We start from the raw sequence: 24,407 nt of genomic DNA, 5'->3' as shown, positions 1-24,407 counted from the left end.
CACTACACTCCTTACTACGTGAGTAAAATAAACCAGTTCATCCGACGTAAGGTGACAGGATGCAACAGAATTCCTCAACTCAGCCTGTGAAAGGTGTCAATGAGGCGTAGCATGTGGTAACACCAACACACAGTAACACAGCCCCATCCCATGTCGTCTCTAACAGGTACTGCACACTCTCCTTTCTGAGCTGTACTACACACTGCTAGCCCAAAAGTTAGGATGACCTGGTAAATCTACAAGGGGTAGTAGCATTCCTTCCTTTCTTGTACTTCTCAGTCCTTCATTTCCACTTTTTGCCACCTTTTTTTTTCCTTCCCATTCCACACATAGGTACCAGAAGAGACAAGCTGCGACAGAGACATAATGACATACCTGATGTAAGTCCACATCAGAGAGCAAAAGAGCAGCCAGAGAATGGCATGGTGCTTCCTACCACCTCAGGGCTGCTCAGAAACCCCTTCATGCCTTAAGCCAAACAGATTCCTTGACAATTGCTATGACAAATTGAAAGAGAAAAGCTACAAAATTCACTAAAAGATATTGCTTCCAGCAAACAAAGACAGTGTTTGCCTTGAGAGTCAAGACTGGGTTTTGGAAAAGACTGAGGATGGCAGCGTGGGCAACACCTGTAACTCATGGGCACAACAGCACTGAGTTTCTAAACCTTCAAACACAGCTGGAAGGAGAAGGGAAGCTTTAGAAAAAAGATGCACAAATCTATGCAGAATTTTAATACCCCTAAAATGTAATGTCAGTAAAGCCTCCAGGAGGCATCACAAAAGTCCCAGGAGCAGCTCAGCCTTGTTTCCTTACCTCTGCTCCTAATGCTGTAAGAGCAGAGCCCTTCACCACCCTTCTTGCAAACGTGTACCCACGAGTAGGACAACAGGAGGAATAGAGACTATTTACTCATCAGTGTTTGGGAGACAAAGCAGTAGGAATTCAGGACATTCTCCAACTTGTTTTTCCCAGAAATAACGATGCAGCCTTACCACATACGGGACAGGTGAGGTGGACTCTCAGCAGGAGAGATCTCAGTGTAAAAGACTACCAGAAAAAGAGGTAAAGTTTTAATTAAAAAATCCCACTCCTGCCATGTCCTTACAATAAGGAGGACAGCACTAACACACGTGAGAGAGCTGATTTGCTAAAGGCACTATATTCCCTATAGTGGGTTTCTGATTTTCCATTAGTTGCAGTTTGGACTTGGGCATTGAAGGTGTTTCCTGAGCAGCCACCACGTCCATGCTCAGAACAACGCACTGGATTCTGACACCCCAAAGTGGGAAGCACTGTGCTCCAGGCCCACTCTAAGGTGCCTGTGCTGCAAAGAGCAGGGCTGCCTTGCAGACAATATACCCAACGGCTCGTTTGCTGCATTGCAGCACATGAACTGCAGCATCAGAGGCTTTCGCAGGCTCTGCCACAGCGCTGAGAGCACAAATCCCCAAGTCAGAAGCCCTGCAGTGCCTCTGCACCGACTGTGTGTGACACAGACAGCCACACAGCCTCTCTGTGTACTCCTTTTATTGTAGAAGCAGAATGAAGAAGTGCAACGGGTGTAAGAGTGGGCAGCTTTAAAGCTAAAAGGCGCAGCAGCAAGACAACGAGCCCTACACTCATCTCTGTACTAAACACGCTACAGGAGTACCAGGAGTGGGGTCAGGTAAAGATTTTAAAGGCAAATGCACACGTTAACACACACAAAAACACACAAAAGTTTCCCATACTTCCTCCTTCTCCCGAGCTCTGCGGATCACCTCCTGCTCTTTCTGCAGCCTTTCCTTCTCATCTTCCTTCTCTTTTCTTCTGGCAGCCACAGCAGCTTCCAGCTTCGCAGCCTCCTCCTGCTGCGCTCTCCACTGCAGGACCTGGAGGAAAGGGTTGGACAGACAGTCCTGCATCAGAGCTCGTAACACTGTGATCCTACCACCCGAGACTGGAAGGGAAACCCACCTCATCTGAGGTTTTAGGTAGAGTTACCAATAACCATTCCAGTAACACCAGATCCTAAATTCCCCTTCAGCGCTTAGACTGTCGGTAACACGGAAACGTTGAACGACGCCATGGACAAGCGGAGGCCAATGCTAACCGAGCATCCTCCAGCCCGGCGGTCCTCTAACAGCACTTCGCTCCCAGCCAGGACTCTGCAGGAATCAGCAGAGCCCAGTGACAGGGATTTCGCCTTCTGTCGGCTTTCAAACTGTGCAACTAGTCTGGGATCCTGACACCCCATCACAGGTTGTGACCTGGCACACCCAGCGTCCTGCTCTCTGGGAGTGAGACATGGGCTGCAGCTCAGCACCCACAGCCACCCAGCCTGTGGGCTAAGGGTGAGCAGAAGCATGGCAGGGACCAGGCACCAGCACCTCTCACCATGCTTTTGAGCAGAACGTACCAGGGATGGGATGGATCACCTGTCTCAACATGCCAACAATCCATTCTGGATGCACTCCTGACACCCTGCACTAGCCTCAGTAACCGGTAACACCAGTGAAGTGTATCCAATGTCCCCAGCACACTGTTTGCAGCAAGTGTGGATCCCTGACTCACCCTGGAGCTGCCCAGAGCAGCTGTAGGCTCATCTGTTTCACAATAGCTTCGCCATGCCTCCTCTCTGTGGGCCAGGCAGCCCTTCGTGCGATGGATTGCAAGTGGAAGCACAACTGCAGCTCCTCAGTGGAGCACACCTTTGGGCCAGCTGTACCTGCTCCCCGGACTGTGGGAAGCACTCAGGTCCCAGAACACGGGACATTCTTCCCACTGACTGTGCCAACATTTATCCTTGGCACTGAAGGAACCCCAGAGCACGTAACAGGATGGTCTGCTAGCAGTGAATAGAGACACGTGTGTGTGAACACTGGCTGGGCATGAGGGCTTGAAAACATGCAAGAGGCATCAAGGGGCACACAGGCATGTGGGTGCACAATGAGGTACAGCAGACAGCACAGAGACAGCCCTTCTTTCAGCCATTCTTACTAAAGTATTTCAGACTGGAATTCACACTTGTACCATGCTGAAGGAAAAGGAAAGTGCAGAGATGACTCTTCACACGTGGTCTTCCTCCTCAGGATTTTGAAAGCACCCCCTGAGCAGGGTCTCCTGTGCATCATGACAACAGCACTGGCAGTTAAATACAGACGTGTTTGGTAAAGCTGCTTTGGCAAGGGTAAATGGTCCCTTCATTCCTGAAAAGGAAAAAGCATCCCCCCATCACACCGGTCCCTACACCAACCATCAGTACATGAGGTCTCTACCAGAACTGGGGAGCACACTGAGCACTCGTGGGGACACACAGCACCTGCTCCCCTCTCGGTTTTCCCTTAATCAGAGGTGATGTATTAACATAAATAACCCTTAGGCTTAAGTACAGTAATATAAATAGCTCTAAGCATCTGCATTCAATCAGTTCTTCAGAAGCGAGCCCTGCAGATGACAGGGAGCACTGAACATACCCTGCATGTCAATCGGTTTCCTTCATCTCCTCTGCACAGCCCAGTGAAAGGAGCATCAGGCAAAATTGTTGCTAAAGCAGAATGTTCCCCCCTGCCTCCCCAGTAATACCCTGCTTTCAGTCATCCAGATACATTAATGAAGTCAAGCAGTACGTTCTGAATCAGTCCCTGATTCTCATTTAATGACTTGCTCAATCAGGAGTGCCGCAGCACAGCGTGAGTACCTGGAGCCCTTTCCCCCAGGCTGTGGGAGATCCACATCCCATTCTTTATCCTGTGCTTACTGCTGAAGTCCTTCCGGGTGGGAGAAAGCAGGGTCAGACAGCTGGGGTCGGAAGGACCTCTCAAGCCCCTAGGCCACCCCCAGCCCAAGCAGGGCCAGTTACAGCTGGTGACCTGGCACTGTGTCCGATCGAGGTGCAGTATCCCCAAAGGGCACAGGCTCCACAATCTTGCTGGCCAAGGCAGTTCATCACCCTCTCTGCAAAGTGATGGATGAAGTGGAACTTCAGGTGAAATAATGGAACACTGTTTGAAGCAGCGACCTATAGTCCAGCTGTCCCTAAAGTAACAGGAACACTCTCATTTCCAGAGTAGCTTGAGCCAGGGTCTTCTCATTCCTGACTCTGGAGCTGTTCCACTAGAAAATCAGCAAGAAACAGAAGAGCATCTCTCTTCCAGCATCCAGACATTCACTTGGGAATGTCTTCTCTGCTGGCCACTGCCTTTCCCTTGATGCCAACCGATTATTCTGGTGTGAAGGAACTCCTTTTCTCCATAGTTCAGCCCTCACACTGTTCTCCCACACCAGCTCCCACACTCAGTTCTGTCTCTCTCCTACCACGTGAGATCTTAGCTCCGTCAGTTTGTTCACAAGTTAAAAACATCAAGGCAGCAAGCAGATGCTCCAAGAAGTAAGCAAGTTCCCAGAAAAAGAATCTGGCATTTATTTGTGTTTTTAGGCATCCCAGAAATGCATGTTTCTTGAGGAACACGCAGAGCTGGGGCTCTTGCACTGGATTTCAGCACAGGCACTGCCAGAGGGGCAGGAAGGAAGCAGGTACCAGGTTCCAGCTGCCTGAGCTCTCCCAAGTTCTGAAGAGAGCCACTGAAGGTGAGGAACTGCCAAGCATCATCAAGATGTATCCAGACCTTTATTTCAGGGTTTTCTATAGTTCTGACTCAGCACTAGATGGGGTCTGCTTTACATGAGATGACCTTACTGGCAGCTACGAGACTTGTTGAGGAAAGATGCCACTTTTCCCCTGACCCTGCGTGCCTGGAGCTCAGCCTCCCCAAAGGGAGCCTCCCCCATACCCTGAAACTCCTAACATGTCATCTTTGTCAAAACAGACACTGTTATTTAGCAGTGTTGACAGCACTCTGCTCGTACATTTTAGCAGCTTAAGTATCTAAAATAAAATGCTGGATTGTTTCTGTTACCCTGTGCTTGCTACATCAATGAACCTGGAGAGGAACATCTTGGAAATGAATGTTGAAGAACACACACTGATTCCTACCCTGCTTATGAAACACACTCAAGCAAAAACATACACACAAAGCTTTAAAACCTAACAAACAGAAAATCAAGGGAACCTGCTAGAAGTCAACTCAGATTGGAGCTGGAACATGCATGATACCACGAGGTTTCACGGGGAGCCCACTAACCCGGTGGGCTGTCATTCCTACGAGCACAGAATCAGAACAGGGGAGTTTTACTGGGACGACAGCTAATGTTCTGTTTATCTAAACCAAGGTCAGTAGTTAAACTAATATTGAAGCTACACTGAAAATGGGATCCCCTATTGCCTGTTTCACCAGCCCCTTACCTTTTAGCAGTATAAGCACTGCCAGCATTAAGTTCTGCAAGGCTTTAATTACAACCAGAATTTCAAGCCCATTTCACAGTTCATGTATTATTAGAGGAGCTTTTGCCAAGTGAGTTATTAAGCTGCTGTGCAGAACAGAATGTGTACATACCTATTTTCAGTTCAGCATTTCAATATTGCATATTACAATAATGTAAAGTACATTACAAACTAATTAAAGTAATAAATTAGTTCTTTCACTCTAACATCTGAATAGTAATAATGTATTTACCATGCACTTAATGCTACAGATACATCTCTCTCAATGCCAGAACAATTCCTGAGATACTTGCCTTGGGAATCCCCATTAAATCAGGACATGGTGACACAGCACCATGTAAGGTTCTCCTCTTTAAGCAACGCTGGCTTATGTTCTAAACAGGTCTGGAAGCTGCCTGGGGTGACACAAGAGCTGGCATTGAGCCCCTCCTGGCAGCTGAGCTGTACAGCCTGGTAAACAGGAGCAGAGAACCCATGCCTGGCACAGGGGGTCTGTGTGGTGAGGGTCTGCAGGGTGAGGGTCACACACAGAGACAAACTGAGGCAAAACCACCCGATGGACCAGAAGGACATAAAGGGGCCGGGAGGAACGGGTCACAGAACAACCACATCTGACTCCTGCCTGCTGCCCTGCGCCACACAGGTCTAGCAGCCGCTACAGCTCAGGTTCCAGGCAGGAATTCCCAGCAATCCCAATCAAGTCCGTGCTGCGCTGTAACTAAAGGCTCAGCAAGGAAGTCCTCAGATATCCCCATTTGACTCTCTCCAGCTCACTCCATGAACTGTACCAAGTGACCCAATCCCAAAACATTTTTGGACCCTCCCACAGCTCTAACACCTCTGAAACACTCCTGCACCCTGCCTGAGCTTTATTACTTTGTGCTGTGCAGGCTTTTTCTCCTTCATGGAGTTCACAACTGATTCCAAGAATGCCTGGAAAAACATTTACAGGGTTTCTTCAAGTAAAATAACTTCACAAAATAGATGCTACATAGCAAAACAACCAGCAAAAACCTGAACAGGTAAGCTGAGGATGCCCAAGATGGACAGAATGCCATCCCAGCACTGGTGAGAGAACTGGCACTGTCATGGAGCTGTCACCACACAGCCGAAAGCAACAGCAGCAGTTGGGGCACTGGGTCAGAAATGCCACAGTGGGGTGGCAAGGAGACTGGAGATTGAAACACCATTTAAAGGAAGTCACTGTGAAAAGAATAATCCTGAACATACAGCAAGGGATCACAGAATGCACCTACATGCATTTGTCCCATGCTCTCAGGGGCTGTCCTGTGGAGTGGCTGGGAGATCCCAACAACTATCAGCTGTGTTATTTCAGGTTTCACACTGGCACAGTGCAGACTACCTGAGCTCAGTGTTATGTTCTGCATCTCAGGTTCTGCCTGGGCCAAAACCAGGTCAAAGCAGCAGTAAAGCTCCTCTTGTGTGCAAAGCTTCATGTTAATCACAGAATCACACAGAGCATTAGGAGTTGGAAGGGACCTTGAAAGCTCATCCAGTCCCACCCCCTGTCAGAGCAGGATCACCCAGACTGGATCCCACAGAACACATCCAGGCGGGTTTGAATGTCCCCAGAGAAGGAGACTCCCCAGCCTCCCCGGGCAGCCTGTCCCAGGGCTCTGTCACCCTCAGAGTGACAAAGTTTCTCCTTCAACGTTAAGCTACTGAAGGTGCCCTAGGAAACAGAACAAGCTCTGCAGCTTTTGGCTTATCCAGCTAGAGCCCAAGCAGTCATTCAGAGCTATGGAATAAGCTCTGGAAAAGGTGGGCACCAAATTGCATGGGAACCCATGTCTGCTCCCCTTCCATAGCACTACTCAGCCTGGAGCCCTCCAGGCCATCAGAGGCTTCCTACAGCTACTGACACACAGAGCCCAGAGGAAAAAGGAAGCTTGGAATGAACTGAGCCCAAAAGCACAGCAAGAAGTGCCCACAGTTCAGATAACCACAGTGAGCTTCTATAACCAGGACTAGGTCCTCTCCTTTCTTATTCTCCTTCCCAGCTTCATTCTGTCACCATGTTCCCTGCCCTGCTTCTTGCCAAATACAGAACTGAGTTATCTCACTTAAGGTCAGTCAGAGATACCTCTTATTTTTTCCAGATAGAAGCCGCAGGGCTCAGAAGGGAAACAAGTGCCTCTTAACTGCACGCTTGGATTCAAACCACACCAACCATGACATCTTTCCTTCACGTTCTGAAGATAAGGACTGCTGCCTCAGAACGAGCTGGTGACCCAAGGAATTCCCATTACAAAAGGCTGGCTTAGAGCCACACAGCTCTAGTGTGTCCTGAAGAACAGGATCAAGCAAAACAGATGTAAAAAATGATTAAGTGATAAAAAGTTATGGGCTAAAGGAATTTCAGGATTGCAACATCAGGTCTTCAGTAAGGGTATTATTCTCAGTTCAGTTCCTAATGGTCACATCACCCAATCAATGAAGATGATTTAATAAATTTGGCAAACTTATTTCCCCGCACAAGAGAAGGTCATTGCTTTATCCACTATAGAACTGGCCACAGAGCACAGTCAAACTGAGATCACTAGAAGATTAACATGGAAAACTCATTAAGAGGTGACTTTCATAACCAGCAGTGCAGCCTCTTCACTTGCAAAATAGCTTAGTCGTTAATATTCAGATAAAAGCAGTGCCTGCTGATCTATGTCTCTTGCCTGAGCAACTCACACTCTAAGGTGGGAAAACGAAGAGAAAGATTCTTACCAAAAGGGGGAAGGAAACAGAGGAAAACTTAAAAATTAAAGATCTAGTCTCCCACAGAAGAACAGGGATTCGCCCAGGTAATTTCTATTAAGGTTAATAGAAGTTAAACACATGAAATCCACTTGGGCTAATGGAATAATAAATCCCTTAGACTTAAATATTTTATAAATGGAAGAGGACAATAGAAGCCTGTGTCACAAAACTAAAACAGTTTCAGTCACTAATTATACAGAAATGTCTCTTCAGTGACTATAGAAAAGTACAGAATCATGGAATTGTCTTGGTTGGGAGGGTCCTTCCAGATCATCCAACCCTAACCCTAACCCGCCAAAACCACCACTAACCCATGTGCCTAAGCACCACATCTACTGTCATTTGAACAGCTCCAGGGATGGAGACTCCACCACCTCCCTAGGCAGCCCGTTCCAAGGCCTAACAACCTTCTCTGGGAAGAAATGTTTCCCAACATCCAATCCAACCTCCCCAACATCCCACCCAACCTCCCCTCTAGTAGTGCCTTCCATTAAAAGAAAGTATTTCCCACCTTAGGCATGTCCTTGTTACAAACCCCCGAGGACTCCCACTTGCGAGACTTTCTGCTAGGGAGGAGGGCACAATGGCTGCTGTAAGACACCTGCACCTCCAGCACAGAGCGGCTGCGCTCTCCCCAGGCAGATGCAGCCTCCCAGGAAGCAATGCCCATGCACACTCCTTATGGATGTTTTGGGCACGCATGAGAAGGAAGTTCAGGAACTGCTGAACCTACTGGCAACACGTGCAGGAGCTTTAAACCCTCTCAGGCACGCAGGACTCTCAGCACAGGCACTGGTGAGTGGATTTACGCTTGCACACTGGGCACCCCTGGGTCTCTGGCTTACAGTTAATGTCTTGTCTGCCAAGGCACTGGGAGTCACAGGCAAACTGCCCCAACAAAGCTGAGCTCTCCAAAGGAACCGGGATGAGCAGTAGACCTGCTACGGTATCAAATTAAAAACCTAACTTGCACTAATCAAACCAACCACTCATTGAGATATAAAATATTAACAGTGGTATTCTTGGAAATAAGAATAGAAAGTGTTTGTGGACATTCCTGAGTGGAGAGATAATGAGGCTGATGCCTCGGGGGTGAATACCAGAACTCATAAAAAGGAAAAATATTAAAGTGTGTATTAAGAACAGTTCCCTGGAGTCTAAAGTATAACAGGGCAGGGGGAGTTTGTCAAAACACTAACAAAGCCATCATTTTTTAAGTAGAGAAAAGGACTTTCTAAAAGCATCACATGTACTGTTTTCCTTTTCTTGTAACCTTAGGAGGTGACAGGAACACAGAAACATCCAGTGACAATGACTAGGGTACTGTGGAAGGACACTGGGATTTACCACACATTAAATATCATGATCAAGTAGGAAATAGGGAGTTGTGTGGGTTCACATGCAGCCTGGGGATCTGCAGCGACGAGCTCCTGTCAGGTCAGCAACAGGCTGACCATCAGGCATCCTCCTGTCCGAGCTCCGCTACGCAGCGCTGGAGATGCCGCTGGCCCTCAGCTTCATGGCAAGCACCAAGCGCTCAAAATCCATGCTAACGCCTACCACACCTAATCCTCAATACAGAAACACGGGGCACCAGCCACTGAGCTTTCAGCTCTAAAAACCTGCTCCTCCTCCTCTAGGCTGGGGATTCCTCTGCCCTGGAACCTTCTGAGCAACACGACACAACAGCAAGTGGTACGAGCGAACAGCATCCTGCTTCCGACTGCACGAGACCTCAGAGAAGCCCAGTACCAGAGCATTTGGCAACAGGAAATGAGGAATTAATACATTTGCAGGTTAGTTTGCTGAACAAGGTAACCTTGTTCTGGCTGTGATTACCAAAACAGTGGAAGGTCACATCCCTGGTAGATTTTTGACCCGTACTCTCGGGCAGCTTGTGTTCCACAGGCTACCTCTAAGACATTTGCAAGAAACAATGAAGAGCAGCAAGGCTACTGGCACCAGGATTGATTTTGTTCAATAAAAAAATTAATCCATACCCACCTCTAGAAAAATTTTAATTTGGAAGTCAGAAAGTGGCCGAAAGGAGCCGTTTCGATCATTAACAGGCGTTTTCTTCAGCTACAGAAGTGATTAAACCTGAAACAAGGATGTGAGAGAAAAGCATTTGAGCTCAATCCTCAGTCACAACCTGAGGGCTAAAAACAAACGCTGCTTCCAGTGAGGAAACAGTCACGAGGGCCAGGACTGGTACTGACAGCACTTGGGATCCCAGACAGGACCAGGTTCAGCTCCCTGGAGCTGGAAGCACAGTTTACGTCCCACAGCTTGCCCTGGTATTTGCTCTCTCTTGTCAGGCAGCCTTACTCAGAACATCCTTCTGTTCTTGGCAACAGGAGTGTCAACTAGCCTGTTTAAATATATGTAGGCTTAAATATTCACACGTGCATAACCTTAAGCAAGCTGTCCTTCTGCTTACAACTACTTAGCTGACTTTGCAGCAGCAGTAAAGGATCAAAGGAGCTCTGGGTACCAGTGCCAGAGATAGTGCTGCGTGTGAAGGGACAGCAAAGCGATCATGTAAATGATGTTGCTTGCCTGACCTGCCACTTTCCCACCTGAAGGAGGAAGATAATTCTCCTAAGAAAATAAGATTAGCATGATGTGTCTGCTTGTGCAGCTATCCATCCCTGAGTCATTCTGGGGATCACCGGGCAATTTCAGCTAATTTTGACAGATAAGTGTATGTCTCAAACACACCGAGGAAACTACAAGCTTTGACAAACCCAGGTAAATGACCAAGATACTCAGGCTGAGGCACCCTGTGCTCCTGCAGCTGGAGTTTTTGGGTGCAATGAGTTGTTTAAAGGGACTCAGAGCTGACAAGTCAGTCCATGGTCTCCCCTCTGCAGGGTACCATTGCAGCCCCCTTGCCAAATCCCTGCAATTTATGCCCAGGACATAAGATCAAGTATACAAGACTGAGACAACAGACAGGTAGCACCAGAGCCAGCAGGGTTGAGCAAACTGCACGTGCCCCTGCAGAGGGTCCTTCCAGGTCCTTCCCGGATCTCTTACAGCCAAAGAGCAGCGTTTCCAGGCGTGATGCTGCTGGATACAGTGTGCATTCTCCTTGCCCTGCAGGAGCAGGCCCCGGGGGCAGTCTGAACTCCCAGCCTGACCAGGCAGTCGGCTCAGCACAGGGGCAGCTGCTGTGGCTCAGCCAGCAGCTCCCCTGCCCAACCGCAGCATGATAGCAACACGTGAGCCTCTCTCTGCTAATGACTGCTTCTTAATTAGCAAAAAGGACAATTATGTTTTCATTTGCAGTTAAACCTTAGAGAAGCCTGCTTTTCACCCTCTCCATGAATCCCTTTATGGGCTGCTCCTGGTGTGTGTGCCCTGAGAGAGCAGGAAGTTGTGAGAACATTCCTGCCCTTTCATTCCAGCCTTAACTGCCAGCCTGTAACAGAGCCCTGAGCTGCACGAGGGGAAAATTTGCAGAGACAATCTCTGAACATGCTTCAAGCCTGCTTGTATGAACTTTATCTGACCCAAAAGCCATGTGATTCATCAGTGCTGTGCTGACCTCAAGCTACCAAGTCCTGGTTTGGATTGAAAGCATACTACTGAGTCAGAGCTGGCTCATCTTACCTGAGTTTTAAAGTGTCGGGTATCTGCTCACATCCACTTTGGAGAAACATTATAGCATCCTACCACTCGAGTTCACCTCACGCTTCCTGAAGGAGTGCCTGCATTCAAAATCCAGGCTATTAAAGCTTCCTGGTATTTCTCATACCCATCAAACAAATGGGTCACCTCAGTGGTGAATAGACAATGCCTCTGAAAGAGAAATCTCTTCTTTAAAGTGTCTCACTATTTAAACATTTATTTTTTAAAAAGGTTTCCTGCAAAATGATCAGGTTTTAGTCAAAGTACTGGATTTGATGCCTATCCAGGGGATAAAAGCCCCCAAAACGTTCAGCTGTAATACTTCAGTGTTGATCACCTGTGCAGATGAGCACTTGCTGAATAGGGACACACAACTTCTTCCTCTGACATCCTTTCTTCTCATGTTACAGGAAGGGAGAAGGAAGGAGATCTGCAACACGCTTCACACGCTTTGCAGTGTCCCAGTTAATTCCACATCACTATTTTCTTCTTGAAATTAATTTATTTAGTTTCTGCCAGGATAAGGAAGACAAGAGTTGCTCTCCAAATATTCACAATGTGCTGCGAGAGATTTTAGGCCTGCAGTGGGCATTACTCCTGAACACAAGAGGAGAAAGAGCAAAGAGTTACAGGCAGGCAGGCACATAGCTTTACGCTAAGGGAAAGAGCCCACCCAATGCATTGCACACAGGGGATCCAGCCATCCCTCTGCCTGCTCTTGTAGGTCTTCCCTTGAGTGTCCTTTGAGAGTTTTTTTATATGAAGGTGGAAAGAACTGGATTATAAATGTTTTAGGATAAATTCAATAGAAAAATGTCTTGAACACACAGAGATACCCTGACTGGATTTGTACATGTATTACAGCGAGTACTTCAGTCCTTCAGACAGCGACTGTGCAGCAGCATGCTGTGAGCCAACGCTCTCACTTCACCAGGCTATGACATAGAAGCACCAGTCTCTCTGCTCTTTGGAAAGAGGAAGGTTATACAGAAAGAGGAAATCTTTCTCAGCATCTGCAGCAGAACCCCAGAAGTGGTTATGTCCGGGCAGCGTAAAGCGTGCCAAATATGAGAGATTCCCAGTCACCTCCCAACTCCTCCTTTTGTTTGTTCTCCCCCAGCAAACAGGGGTGTTTAATGGTTGTCCCACAGACACTTCCTTTTTAAGAGCCAGCAGCACATCCTCACTAGCATTATCCATTTCACACTTTGTTTCATTCAGACTACCATGGGCCCTGTAATTTATTTCATTTGAGCTTCTTGAGTTGTTTCAAAATTCCTCCTTAGAGACTCTGATTTCTGTTAAGGACACGCATTGATCTTCTGTGAGATGGATCATGGAATAAGAACCTGAAAGTTCTTTCCCCAAGTGAAAGCTGCTATAAACATTAATTCAACTGCTCTGCTGCTTCATTTTTTAATTATCACCTCCAGTTAGTCAGAAGACCTAGAGTCTCACAATGGGACGGCTCATAGAATCATAGAATGGTTTGGGTTGGAAGGGTCCTCAAAGATCATCACATCCCAACCCCCTGCCATGGGCAGGGACACCTCTCACCAGCCCAGGCTGATCAAGGCCCCATCCAACCCAGCCTTGAACACCTCCAGGGAGGAGGCACCCATGACCTGCCTGGGCACCCTGTGCCAGGGCCTCACCACCCTCAGAGTGAAAAATTTCTTCCTAATATCCATCCTAAATCCACCCCCTTCCAATTCAAACCCATTCCTCCTCATCCCGTCACTCCTTGCCCTTCTAAAAAGTTCCTCCCCAGATTTTCTGTAGCCCCTTCAGGGACTGGAAGGTGCTGTAAGGTCCCCCCGGCACCTTCTCTTCTCCAGGCTGAACCCCAACTTTCTCAGCCTGGCTTCACAGGCCCTCTGATGCTCCACCCCTCTGATCATCTTTGTGGCTTCCTCTGGCCCCGTTCCAACAGGTCCATGTCCTTCTTGTGCTGAGGGCTCCAGAGCTGGACACAGCACTGCAGGTGGGGTCTCACGAGAGTGGAGTAGAGGGGCAGAATCCCCTCCCCTGACCTGCTGCCCATGCTCCAGATTCTGGTACATTTAAAAGAGCTTTAACTAGTGTATCTTTAGTCAATGCTGTACCACTGGCTTGCTGTTGACAGATGAACTATAGAAATATTAGGTGAGATCACATGGTTATTGCAGGAATAAAAAACCTGCACAGCTTGTCATGTGTGAGCATTTTTTTCTCTTTTGCTTTGCTCAATCTGTACCATAATTAGGAAGAAACTGCTACTGACACACAGAAAGAAATAACAACTCTTCTGAAAAGCCCTACAAGCTCACAGAAGCACAGGTATTTACAGAAAGATCTCCCTGTTAACCCAAGGGAAACAGGCTACAGGGTTTGCTGGCTGGAGCTGAAACAGTCAGAATTTGTCTTCTCCCACCCTGTCATTAACAGCTGCTTGAATGATCCAGTTGGATTTTAATGTATTTCTACGTATTCTGCCTGCAGAATGCATCTAGCCATCCCCTGTGTTCCCAGAGCTGCTGTGTGCTGCAACTTCACAGCTGGTGTGAACAGGCAGGTGGATGCTAGGGCTGCCCCTGGAAGCCACAGGTGTCATGAAGGAGATGTCTCTCTCTCTCTATCTCTCTCACATTCAGGACACAAACCCAGAGGTTACTATACAGCTAAATCATTACAGCAACTACACGTTTCCCCAGGCAAAGCGACAGGAGGACAATTTCCTTACACTGAACTTATCAGAATGCAAAACATTAAGTCAGTGGCCAAAAAGTGGGAGAACAGACCTCACCCCTGATTTCCAGCTCTACACTGATTTCCTTAGAGGCAGACTGGCATTCTATCCCTTACCAAGGATCCTCATGAGGATGGGTCTTTAATCAGTCTTAATTAACTCACTGGACTGAGTTGCTTTTTGCCTGGTATCTGCCAACAGCAGCTTCCTGCAGGATGACATCTGTAGTTGCACACTTCAGAAGAGCAGAAAGACGTCTGTAGAATGAACTCTAACTGGGTAACGTGTGAGCTTTCAAATGCATATACCCCTCAAATCCAAACACAACCCATGGACACACTCAGAATAATGTCTCTGAAAACAGGTAGCTCCTTGCCCAATTTCACCTTCCGTGCTCCAGCCCTTCCAGCTACAGAGCTGATCAAAACAAGGTCACAACGATACTCTTCTGTGATGAAAACAAATGTACCTTTTCCATTCCTCTGCTGGGAAACAGGTGAATTGTTTTTGATCAAATGTTCAAAATTGTAACAAAGCCACCTTGGAGAGCAGCCCTTGCAAAGCTCAGGCCTAATGGGTGCAAGCTTCAAACAGTTCCTGGTTACTGAAGACAGGAGGTCACAATCCAAAACACTTTCAGAAAACGTTCAATGCCTCAGCAAGATCTTAAGGTACATGGAGCCTGTGTCAGTACCCAGCGCTGCCTTGTTACTCTTTGTGGGGGTGAAAAAGGAGAAGAGACTGACTCAGATTCACCGTTCTGGAATACACAGTCCTTGCACCTCTCATTGTGCAGCAGAGACACTCAGCCATTCCAGAAAGGAGGTCTGGCTATAAAAACCCAAGCAACCCCCCTCAGCTCCACCTGGCTCCAGGGAAGCCTGCCACAGGAGTTAAAATGGGGGACTTCAGTCAAGCCCAGGCAGTTTCCAACCCTGAAGTGTTTTGGTTCAAACCTTCCTATGACAGATGGCTCCAGGGGCAGGGACGGCAGCCTGTGTGCTGTTACTACAGCACACCACCAGCATCACCATCAAAAACCTTCATCACAGTACCAGCTTTACTGTGAGTCTTTATGAAATCAAGTGTTGGGCATTTTGCTGAAGAGTGAAGTAAAGGTTCAGCAGAGCTCATGGTGGTAAAGTGAGAGTAACACTGTGCATGCTTCCAGATGTTCATCTCCTGCAAGTGGAAAATCACAGGGTGCTGTCTAAACAAATCCTAACATGCCTTTCATGCCCAGAAATGTGATTCCCCTTACAAGAGCCTTAGGCATCAACATCATAACACTCTCCTCATGTCTCCTGGCTCCTCCCATTTTATTCCCATTCTCTTAAAAAAACCAATTAAAACCCAACAATTAAAAAAAAAAAAACCCAAACCAAAACCCCACCCTAGATATTTTATATCCACTTCTTAGCACAGTCAATCGCCTTTCAGAATACTGCAAAACCTCCATAACAAGGGCAAAACAGTTATGTGATCTGTTTTTTCAGGTTTTAGAAAGCGTTCTTTAAAATAAACGGAATACATATTCATTATTTCTCTGAGAACAAACTAGCATTAGTCTTAAAAAACAGTGGGGTTTTTGCACATTGGCTGCTGAAGAGCTGTACACCAAATGCCGGGGGGCGGGGGGTGATAGAGAGCTGAGCAAAGGAAACTTCCGACCTTCCTCTCCTAACCTGCAGCTTAGCAAAAGATGCATCCAGGCTGGGAAAATAAGACTGAGCACATACTGTCTCCTCATGCAACCTGGGCAGGGAAAAGGCGTTTTGAAGTAGGGAGAGAAGCAGTTTGGGGAAGAACTGGATAGAGACAAAACCCACAAGAGCAAGATGGGCCCTGGGAATGGGAGTGGGAATGAAGGAGTAATTACAAAGTGTAAGTGGATGTAACATTTCGCCTCCACTTCGGAGGATTCCCCTGTTAAAAGCCATCCTGAAGTGAACCTCAGACAGTACAGATAGCAACTCCACTGTGCTGAGGAAGAAACAGAAGCAACACCAATGTTCTGCAATTAGCCAAGGCTACAAAGGAACCCAAGAACACGCAGCCAGACCTCTACTCCCACAGCTTGCTTACAGTCTCTCACTGCAAACAGCAGAACAAGTCTTGCTCTTCCAAGCCCAAACTACAGTGCAAACTCTCTGGTGGTGCTCAAAGTCCATCAAAACAAACGTGATTGCAGTTTATGCAGAGATAATGCCCAAACGAAACTCGCTGCGAGGCCTGAAGCATGCTGGGTAATCAAAAGACAAACTGAGGTCAAGAGCAGGTTGAAGCACTAACAAGGATCTTTGCTGGCAATGAAACATATCACCTTCACAACTATTTGCAAGCCAAGCTTCACAAACACACTGATTCCTGCCAAGGGACCAGTTTGCTTTTCCCCCAGAACAATTCCTTCAGGCCGGTGAAAGCAGGGCTGCAACAACTGGCTCCAGTAAGGTTTGCTCCCCCAAAACACTACCACTTCATTCTGAAACTACCAGCAAAAACCAGACTTGCATCTAGTGGAGTTGTAACTGGACATACCTTTGCCTTGAGCTGAGCACAGATCTCCTGTTGCCTCTGCCGGGTCTGAGCCGACTCCACCTCTGCCTCACGGGCGGCAGAGGCCTCGGCAGCCGCCGTCGCTGCCCTCAGGAGAAAGGCTTTCCTGGCCTGCGCCCAGCTGAACAGCAAGGCTCTGCGCCGGCTCCCCACGGAGCGGTAACGAGCCCAGGCTTCCTCCTGAACAACCTAAACCAATAATAAACCCATTAGCTAAGTTAATCAGGTAATTCAATGCACTTTTGCAAGCCTTGAATATAATCGGTTTAATTATTCCATCACGAGATATTCCTATGGAATTCACAATTTGGGGCCTCCAAGTATTCCAGGAGATGCCAGGTTGCTGCAGTCTCCTTGTGTGTGAGCGGCAGCGATACCACTCCAGCCCTTCCCTTCTGCCAGTGCCACGTGGCACTTCAGTGTCCTGATGACCCACTGCTCTTTCCCAAACTACACTTTTCAGTGTAAGTTAAACACAGAGGTTCCTTCCTGCCCTCAAGGACAGAAAATGCAGCACATCTCCCAAACCCTGTGTGCTTTCAGCAAAGGAGGCTCTTCGTAGTGAGTTATGATCTGCAGAGAAACAGGACAGCGATGCAAGCGACTGTACAGAGACCATACCCATGAGAATTAGCAAGAGATCTGGCAATGGATGCTTAGCTTGCCAGGCAGCACACACCTAACCAAGCTGGTGAGTGTTAAAGCTTAAGTACATCTGTTTGGCCTTACTCAGCACGGTTCCCAAGGATGTTCAAGCTGTGAGCCTTTGGCAGAAGCAGCAGCAGGTAAGGCTGCACAGACTGAGGCTGTAGTCTTGGACTCATATGCCCAAAATACAAGTTACAGGGATGAAGGAGACTCTAGAAATGGCTGCCTGCTCACAAGTGCAAGGGACCATTCCTGACACTGGCTTCCAGGCTGTTGGCTGGAGACAGGGGATGCTGGCTCGGCTCACCTGGTGCCCAGCTCATAGCTGGCTGAAGAGAATGTGGTACCACTATCACCTCTGAAGGTTCTCTTTGGCCAAATGCACACAGGGCCCCACAGTGGGAGTTCCCACTGCCACTGCCACCAACGTGGAGGAGTCTTGCTGGCAAGCACCTAGAGCTAAGGAACTGCTAAGCAAGAAATGGGATGGAGAGTGTGCACTTCTAAAAACAGACCTCTCTCATGCTACTGGATCAAGCACTCAGAGCTTGGCCACTCTTCTTCAGAGGGAAGGTGGCACCTGAAAACTCCCAAGTTACTATTCTAACATAACACAAATGTTTTAAGATAAAGTCTTTCATACCTCTAACATTTCTGCATTTGTCATGCTAGTGATGTACTTAACAGAGACCAATTCACAGACTGACAGAGCGCAGCGGTTGGAAGGGACTTCTGGGGATCACCTCCTCCAAGCAATTCAATGCAGAATTAAGACTTCTAAATTTAGCATTTTAAAATTTTAAATGGACCTTCAAAGACTTATGGGGACCCATTAATAATGGCTGTGCTTAAAATACACCTACACCGTACAAAGCCCAGTTCTCACAGGCAAAACTTTTGAAATCCACAAGAACTTTCTGGTGAAACTACACTAATTACCAGCATCATTTCACTGTCACTCCTTTGCACCAGGCACTCCTCAGACACAAGGAAGTAGATGGTCTAAAAATACATGCAGAGATAAAAAAAGACTCCTACTTTACTTATGACATCCTGAAGTGTTCTGGCCTTGAACTGGGTTTCTCTGTTAGCTACGTGCTTATTCACTGTGGAGTGTAAAAGGAATCAGCAATCAATTTGAAAAGCATAATGCATATAAAAATAGCCTCTCCCTGAGAGCAGGAGATAACTTTCCACTCTTCCTGGTATATACGTGCCACAGACCAATTAAAATAACTATTCCTAGACAGTGTGACAATGCTATACATCCTCATCAAAACCAGAAGTACCATGAGAAGCAGCATGGCATAGCTATAAAACTGCACAGCAAAAGCAATGCTAACAAACTAATTCCTTGAGTTTGGCTGTAAGAGCTTGCAGAACAGTAACATCTCCACAGTGCTTATTTTGAAGCAGCAGAGGGTTTTCAGGTTCACGTGTTTCAAGACAGGGACAGCCCTTCACTGTGAACAGTAAAGCTTACAATGAAATTCTGAAAGAAAAAACTTTGATAAACATTCTTTAATACAAATGCTCACTACATTGTTTATGTAAGAAGGCATGTACTGATCTAGTATTTAAACCAACACTGACCAGATCGTGCCTGGATTTGTGAGGGAGGTACTTCTGGAGCACGTCAAGGTATAGAGTCCTCCTCCTCTGAAGACCACTTGGGTACTGATTGATAACGGTCTGGAAAACCCACTGATCATCTTCTTTCCACTCCATGTTCCTACAGAAATGCAGAACAATCAGCCTCAGTTTGACTTACCATGGCAGGAGGAGTCTGGGCCTAGTTTATTCTAGGCCTAGTCTTTCGCTGGGCTCACAACCCTGAAGTGGGTCCTGGATCAGAACTGAGAAATTTAGATTTACTTGAATGAAACAAAGCAAACTTATACTGCTTTCTAATGTGAACATTTAGTGAACCATCACCCAAGTGAATCGCTCCTTTTCTAACCTGGCACTTTTATTGGGCAGCAATGCTGCGCGTCTCAAACATGGAAGTAAGGAAGTCTCAAACATGACGTAAGGAAGTCACACCACGTGGAAAACACCATGGGAAAATGGAAGAATGATCAGTTGAGCACTAAATGCTCACCACAGCGAAATTAATTTATAACACCTGTATGTAGCTAAACGAAGAATTAGTTTAAAACCCAAGCTTCTGACAGCCAGCACCTCACCAGTAAGGCATAAGCATCACAAGTCTGTAAAACAGGAGGTGTAGCAATCAGCATGCATTTGTGTATTTTGTACAACTAGAGTAGCAAGAATCACAGAATCACAAGGTTGGAAGAGACCTTTGAAGATCATCAAGTCCAACCATTCCCATCCTATGCTAACATCAGGCTTTTATTGTCAGCAATAGTGTAAGAGCAGCAATACACAAAAGCAAGAGGTGTCTCTGTCCCAGTGACCCGCTTTCAAGAGTGACTAAATCTAGTGAGAATTAAAAGGCAGCAGTCCCATGGCTCTACCCCCACCAAATTCCTGCAGGCTCCCTCTGCTTGCAGCTTGGGCTGCTGGAGCTGGCAGTGGTGGCATTGCATGAACATCACAATTTTGTCCTTACACAGGCAGAAACACCAGGTATTTAAAAAAAGAGGAACTTTTGCAAGATGCTTATATGTAACTAATATTAAAGTAGATTTGATGATACAATCTAGCACTGTCTCTAAAGAAAGAACAGTGAACACGAGTATTAAAAAATAATCTACCTAATCCAGTTCAATACAACTTTTCTTCCAGTAGCACTGTACACCAGAACCACGGTGCACTGTCACCATCGAACAACATTCTGGGACATGGGGGGCGGAAAGGGGAAAGCATCCCCAGGCCTGTTAGTACTGAGACAGGGAGAGCTTCACCCACAGGCACATCTCAAGGCAGCAGACACAATATCCTCTTCCAACAAATCAGTTTTGCAGTCATACCCTGCCAGTGAGGGGATCCAGTCTCTGCTGACAGCACTGCAGCGTCACTCCTCCCTGCGTCCTACTTGGCAGGCTCTGCCACACCTGGGCACACATGTAGACAGACATCCACTTATCTTCACCTACCCCAAGGCATTCGTTTCACAGCTTCCTTCATGCAGGCTAAGGGACTTTATTTTTACCCTTATGGTCTTAAGAGGGATTTAACCTTCACCATCTTTCTGGAGACAGCTAATGATCAGAGGTGTTTCCTCCCTGCTGCAATTCTTCACCCTCTGACTTTCGTGACATAAAAGCGGCTCTCAGCTTACTGCCACGCTCCCAGCACAGAGTCATCACTCCAGGATCAGAGTGGTGGCAACTCCATGATAATCCAGTATGAAGAAACGTTCAATTACTATTCCCTAGCACTAAACACCTCGTTTCTTGCACTCTAGGTACACTTTAATGTGTTTTGTTTTTCTGTGAATAGATGTTAAGAGTGACCTGCTGCCTCTAAGAAAAACACCTTGTAACCCGTTCTCAGGAATTAATGTTTTCCACTCTTCTCTCTAGAGGGAGCTTTATGTGAAACCAGTTCATTTATTAATTTTAGAAACACTGTGCCATAATTTGCTATCATAGGTATAGGCTTTCTGAAGCATAATGAACAAACTAATTATTCTTTGTTATGATTTCAATCTCTCTCACTTCAACCGCTCCTACAGATGCTGAACTGAGCACACAAATACTTTAAGATGACCCCTAGCATTCTTATCACCCTAATATTTTATTTACTTGTTTATTAGAAGAACTATGAAACCTTGCCAGCCTTTACTCAGAGGGAATACCAGCCATCCTAGGAGTGTTTGCTAGTTCCTGGGTTAGATTTTGAACTCCCTCTGGTAATTTCTGAAAGGAAGCAGCAATCCTCTTCAGGAAGCCCTGAGGTACCCCAGTACGGTGCCGTTCGGACATGTTATCTTGGTGACAGTAACAAGGAGGTTCTAAGAGCTGAAACTCTTTCCTAACAATTTCCCTCAAGCATTTCAGATGACTCAGGTTTAGGAACAAATGCAGGTCTTCTGCCTCCTGAAGAGCAAGGCAGAGGGAGATGCACCATGACCAGGAAAGATTCATTACACCGAGAGCCTGAGAGCAGGGGAGGCACAGGCCATGTGCTCCAAGGGCCACCCTGGTGAGGTCTGCACACAGGGCAGATGCACCAGTTGCTGCCTCAGTTTCTGCCACCTGCACCTCATCTCTCAAGGCTTCCCCCAACTCGTGCATTCCTCTCCAGGTCTGCTCACAATGGAGTTCTACACTGCTCATGAACAACACAAGAAATTAAAGTTTGTGGAAGATAATCTGGGGAGCATCAGCTACAGTTCGAACTACAAGTAGTTTTTTGTCAGTAGAGACACACTGACTGCCAGTGCCCTGGTATGTCAGCTGTGCCAACATTTGTCAGCTGTGCAGAGATTGTCAGCTGCTCAGACAAATAGCCAAAACCCCCCCCAGCACCACCCAGCACAGTGTATTCCTCACCATTACACGCAGGGAGAATCCCAAAATCTGCCTGATGAGTTCACGATGTCACCTCACTTAAACTTTGGGGAAGTCCCAGAAAGGAAGATCTCACCTGAAAGGAGTCTGAGGAATGCCAATTCATCTCACATTAATATTTATGCTAATATCAGACTTGCTCAGTGCCAAGATGGTGACAAACTTTTAGGAGGTGGAAGGCACGACCCAAATTTTAGCTGCAGCGTTTGCCTGTCCTGTGTGCATCGCTCTGCAGTAAAACACTGCAATCTTTATTTTGTTTCAGAACTGAAACACAGCGATTGCCTTCTATTCAACAGCCCTAAGGCAGCTGCATGCTCTGAAACAGATTTCCCCAGCATTAATCCCTGGCTTCACAGACTCTGAAGAATACAAACAGCTCGGAAGGGGAGCTCCCTCCTCACCCTCTTATCCCCACACAGCCCTTGCAATCGCAGCGTATACTTGATGCACTGCTGGCTTGTTCAGGCTGCAACAATACCATCAAGTGAGACCTGAACCTCCCTGACTGTTATGTCACTGCCAATTGATGTACCACTAGATCCCAGTAAGGGGCCTGAAAAGAGGAACTAAGTATGACTTAGTCATAATCCCCCATTTGTTGGAAAGGATGCTGCAGAGGAGACAGTGCTGAATGTCCAACACTCCACCCTTCAGTTATTTGAATTATTCAGACATTCTTGGGAATGGTGGCAAAAATATATAGTGCTTAGAGAATTATCAGCTATAGCACACATATCAGTTCCAAGTCCACAATTGGTGGGATAACTCAGGACTTGGGTATTTCCCAAATACAAGAATTTGGAGGTTTGCAGCAGTAAGAGTGTATTAAGGTGTTAAAAACATTATAAACTGTCTATTATGCTTGAAAACAGCCAAATTCTTCCGTTTCTAAAAGCAGTAACACTTTGGATTCTGGTAGGACTGCAAGGCATGCAGACTAGAGCAGAGCAGAATATTACCTTGTTCTGATCTTTCTCTCTGGAAATTCTACGCACATTTCCCAGACAGCCTGCACAGTTACACAGTGAGGTGTTTAACACCACAAGACTGCTGTTACCTTACAATTTCTTTACTGTTCATTCAAGCATGCGATGCGAGAAGAATGACAGGAGTGGCTGAGTTGTGTTATCACAGTCACGTTGTTCCACAGAGCAACTCCTCAAATGACAGGAATGAGAAAAGGTGTAATGCAGGAGAATGCCTACTATCTTTGGGGATAGAGCAGCAGCAGTAATTGCAAGGGCCTCATTAAGGCTATATTAATCAGTAGGATACATACCAAGGTGAAAAATCTGCCACGAAACCTTTGACAGCACTGCCTGTGTTAGTGGGACCAGCCTGATGCCTGACAGAACACTGAGGTCACCAGGCTGTACCTGCCGATGGAAGTGGAGTGACCAGGAGTGGTGTACCTTCTGCAGTCTTAGAAGGAAGCAATTCTACAAGAACAAAATCTTGGCTTTTAACTGAAAATGCGTTTTTAGTGTTGTGGATAAGATCCCAGAAACACAAGTGAGCAATACATCAAAGAGCTGGAGAGCAGAAGGCAAACGGGTAAAAAAAGAGACTGAATTCCAGCTTTAACTAAAATGCCTGGGATAATTGCTGATGGTTCATTTATGACTTCAGGCATCCCCAGCTAACAGTACTGGCACTCACTGATCCAAATTGGGTAAATTTTCCTACACAGCCACCCCTACATCCCACCAGCAGATTGCTGCCACCACCACCAGCTACAGCCGTTTCTCTTCTCCCAACTAGATCATAACTCAGCCCCTTTAATGTTCTGCTGCCTACAGCTGAATTTCATTCCCTTACAAATCAGGTATTTTACCTTTAAAGTCTTGATGCTAGTTAATTATCAGTGCAAAACTAGCTAGCTTGTGGCCTAAATTCAGACTTGGCACGTGATGGATGAGAACACCACGTACAGGCTGTTCAACCACGTTCAGATTCTGTTGCCCAGCTCAGGTCTGTCTGCTACCCTGTCACACACGTGCTGTGTGGATCAAGGGATTTGAATTTATGAATTTTCACCAAAACTGTGCTGATCATAAGCTTCAGCACAATTAGTATCAAAGCCACTAGAAAGACTTTGTCCATATTAAAAATCTTATCATTTGCCACAGATTTTCTTACAGAGGTTGTGAAAACTTCTTCCACGTGAGCAGCTAACACAGCATCAGAGCCAGCAGCAGAGGAGCTGCTGGAAAATTGCCACTTGCCACTTCAGAAATACTGGAAAGATGAGAACAATTTT

At 46.7% G+C, this 24,407-nt stretch overlaps 1 protein-coding gene across 1 annotated transcript in view; it reads right to left on the bottom strand.

Moving 5' to 3' along the window:
* The window catches only part of CCDC148 (coiled-coil domain containing 148), a gene marked incomplete at its 5' end in the record, with an annotated part of 62,048 nt that overhangs the window by 11,346 nt on the left and 26,295 nt on the right, over window positions 1–24,407 (bottom strand). The window contains 3 exons of the mRNA XM_084265656.1: window positions 1,734–1,874; window positions 16,998–17,204; window positions 19,257–19,395. Coding sequence (XP_084121782.1) covers window positions 1,734–1,874; window positions 16,998–17,204; window positions 19,257–19,395 — 487 coding nt within the window. The remainder of the gene's footprint in view (window positions 1–1,733; window positions 1,875–16,997; window positions 17,205–19,256; window positions 19,396–24,407) is intronic.

The sequence above is a fragment of the Gallinula chloropus genome, assembly GCF_964237585.1.
Source record: "Gallinula chloropus genome assembly, chromosome: 5".
In the NCBI taxonomy this organism is placed as follows: Eukaryota; Metazoa; Chordata; class Aves; order Gruiformes; family Rallidae; genus Gallinula; species Gallinula chloropus.
The sequence above is the reverse complement of the archived record's forward strand: the minus strand, read 5'-3'. Positions and strand labels throughout refer to the sequence as shown.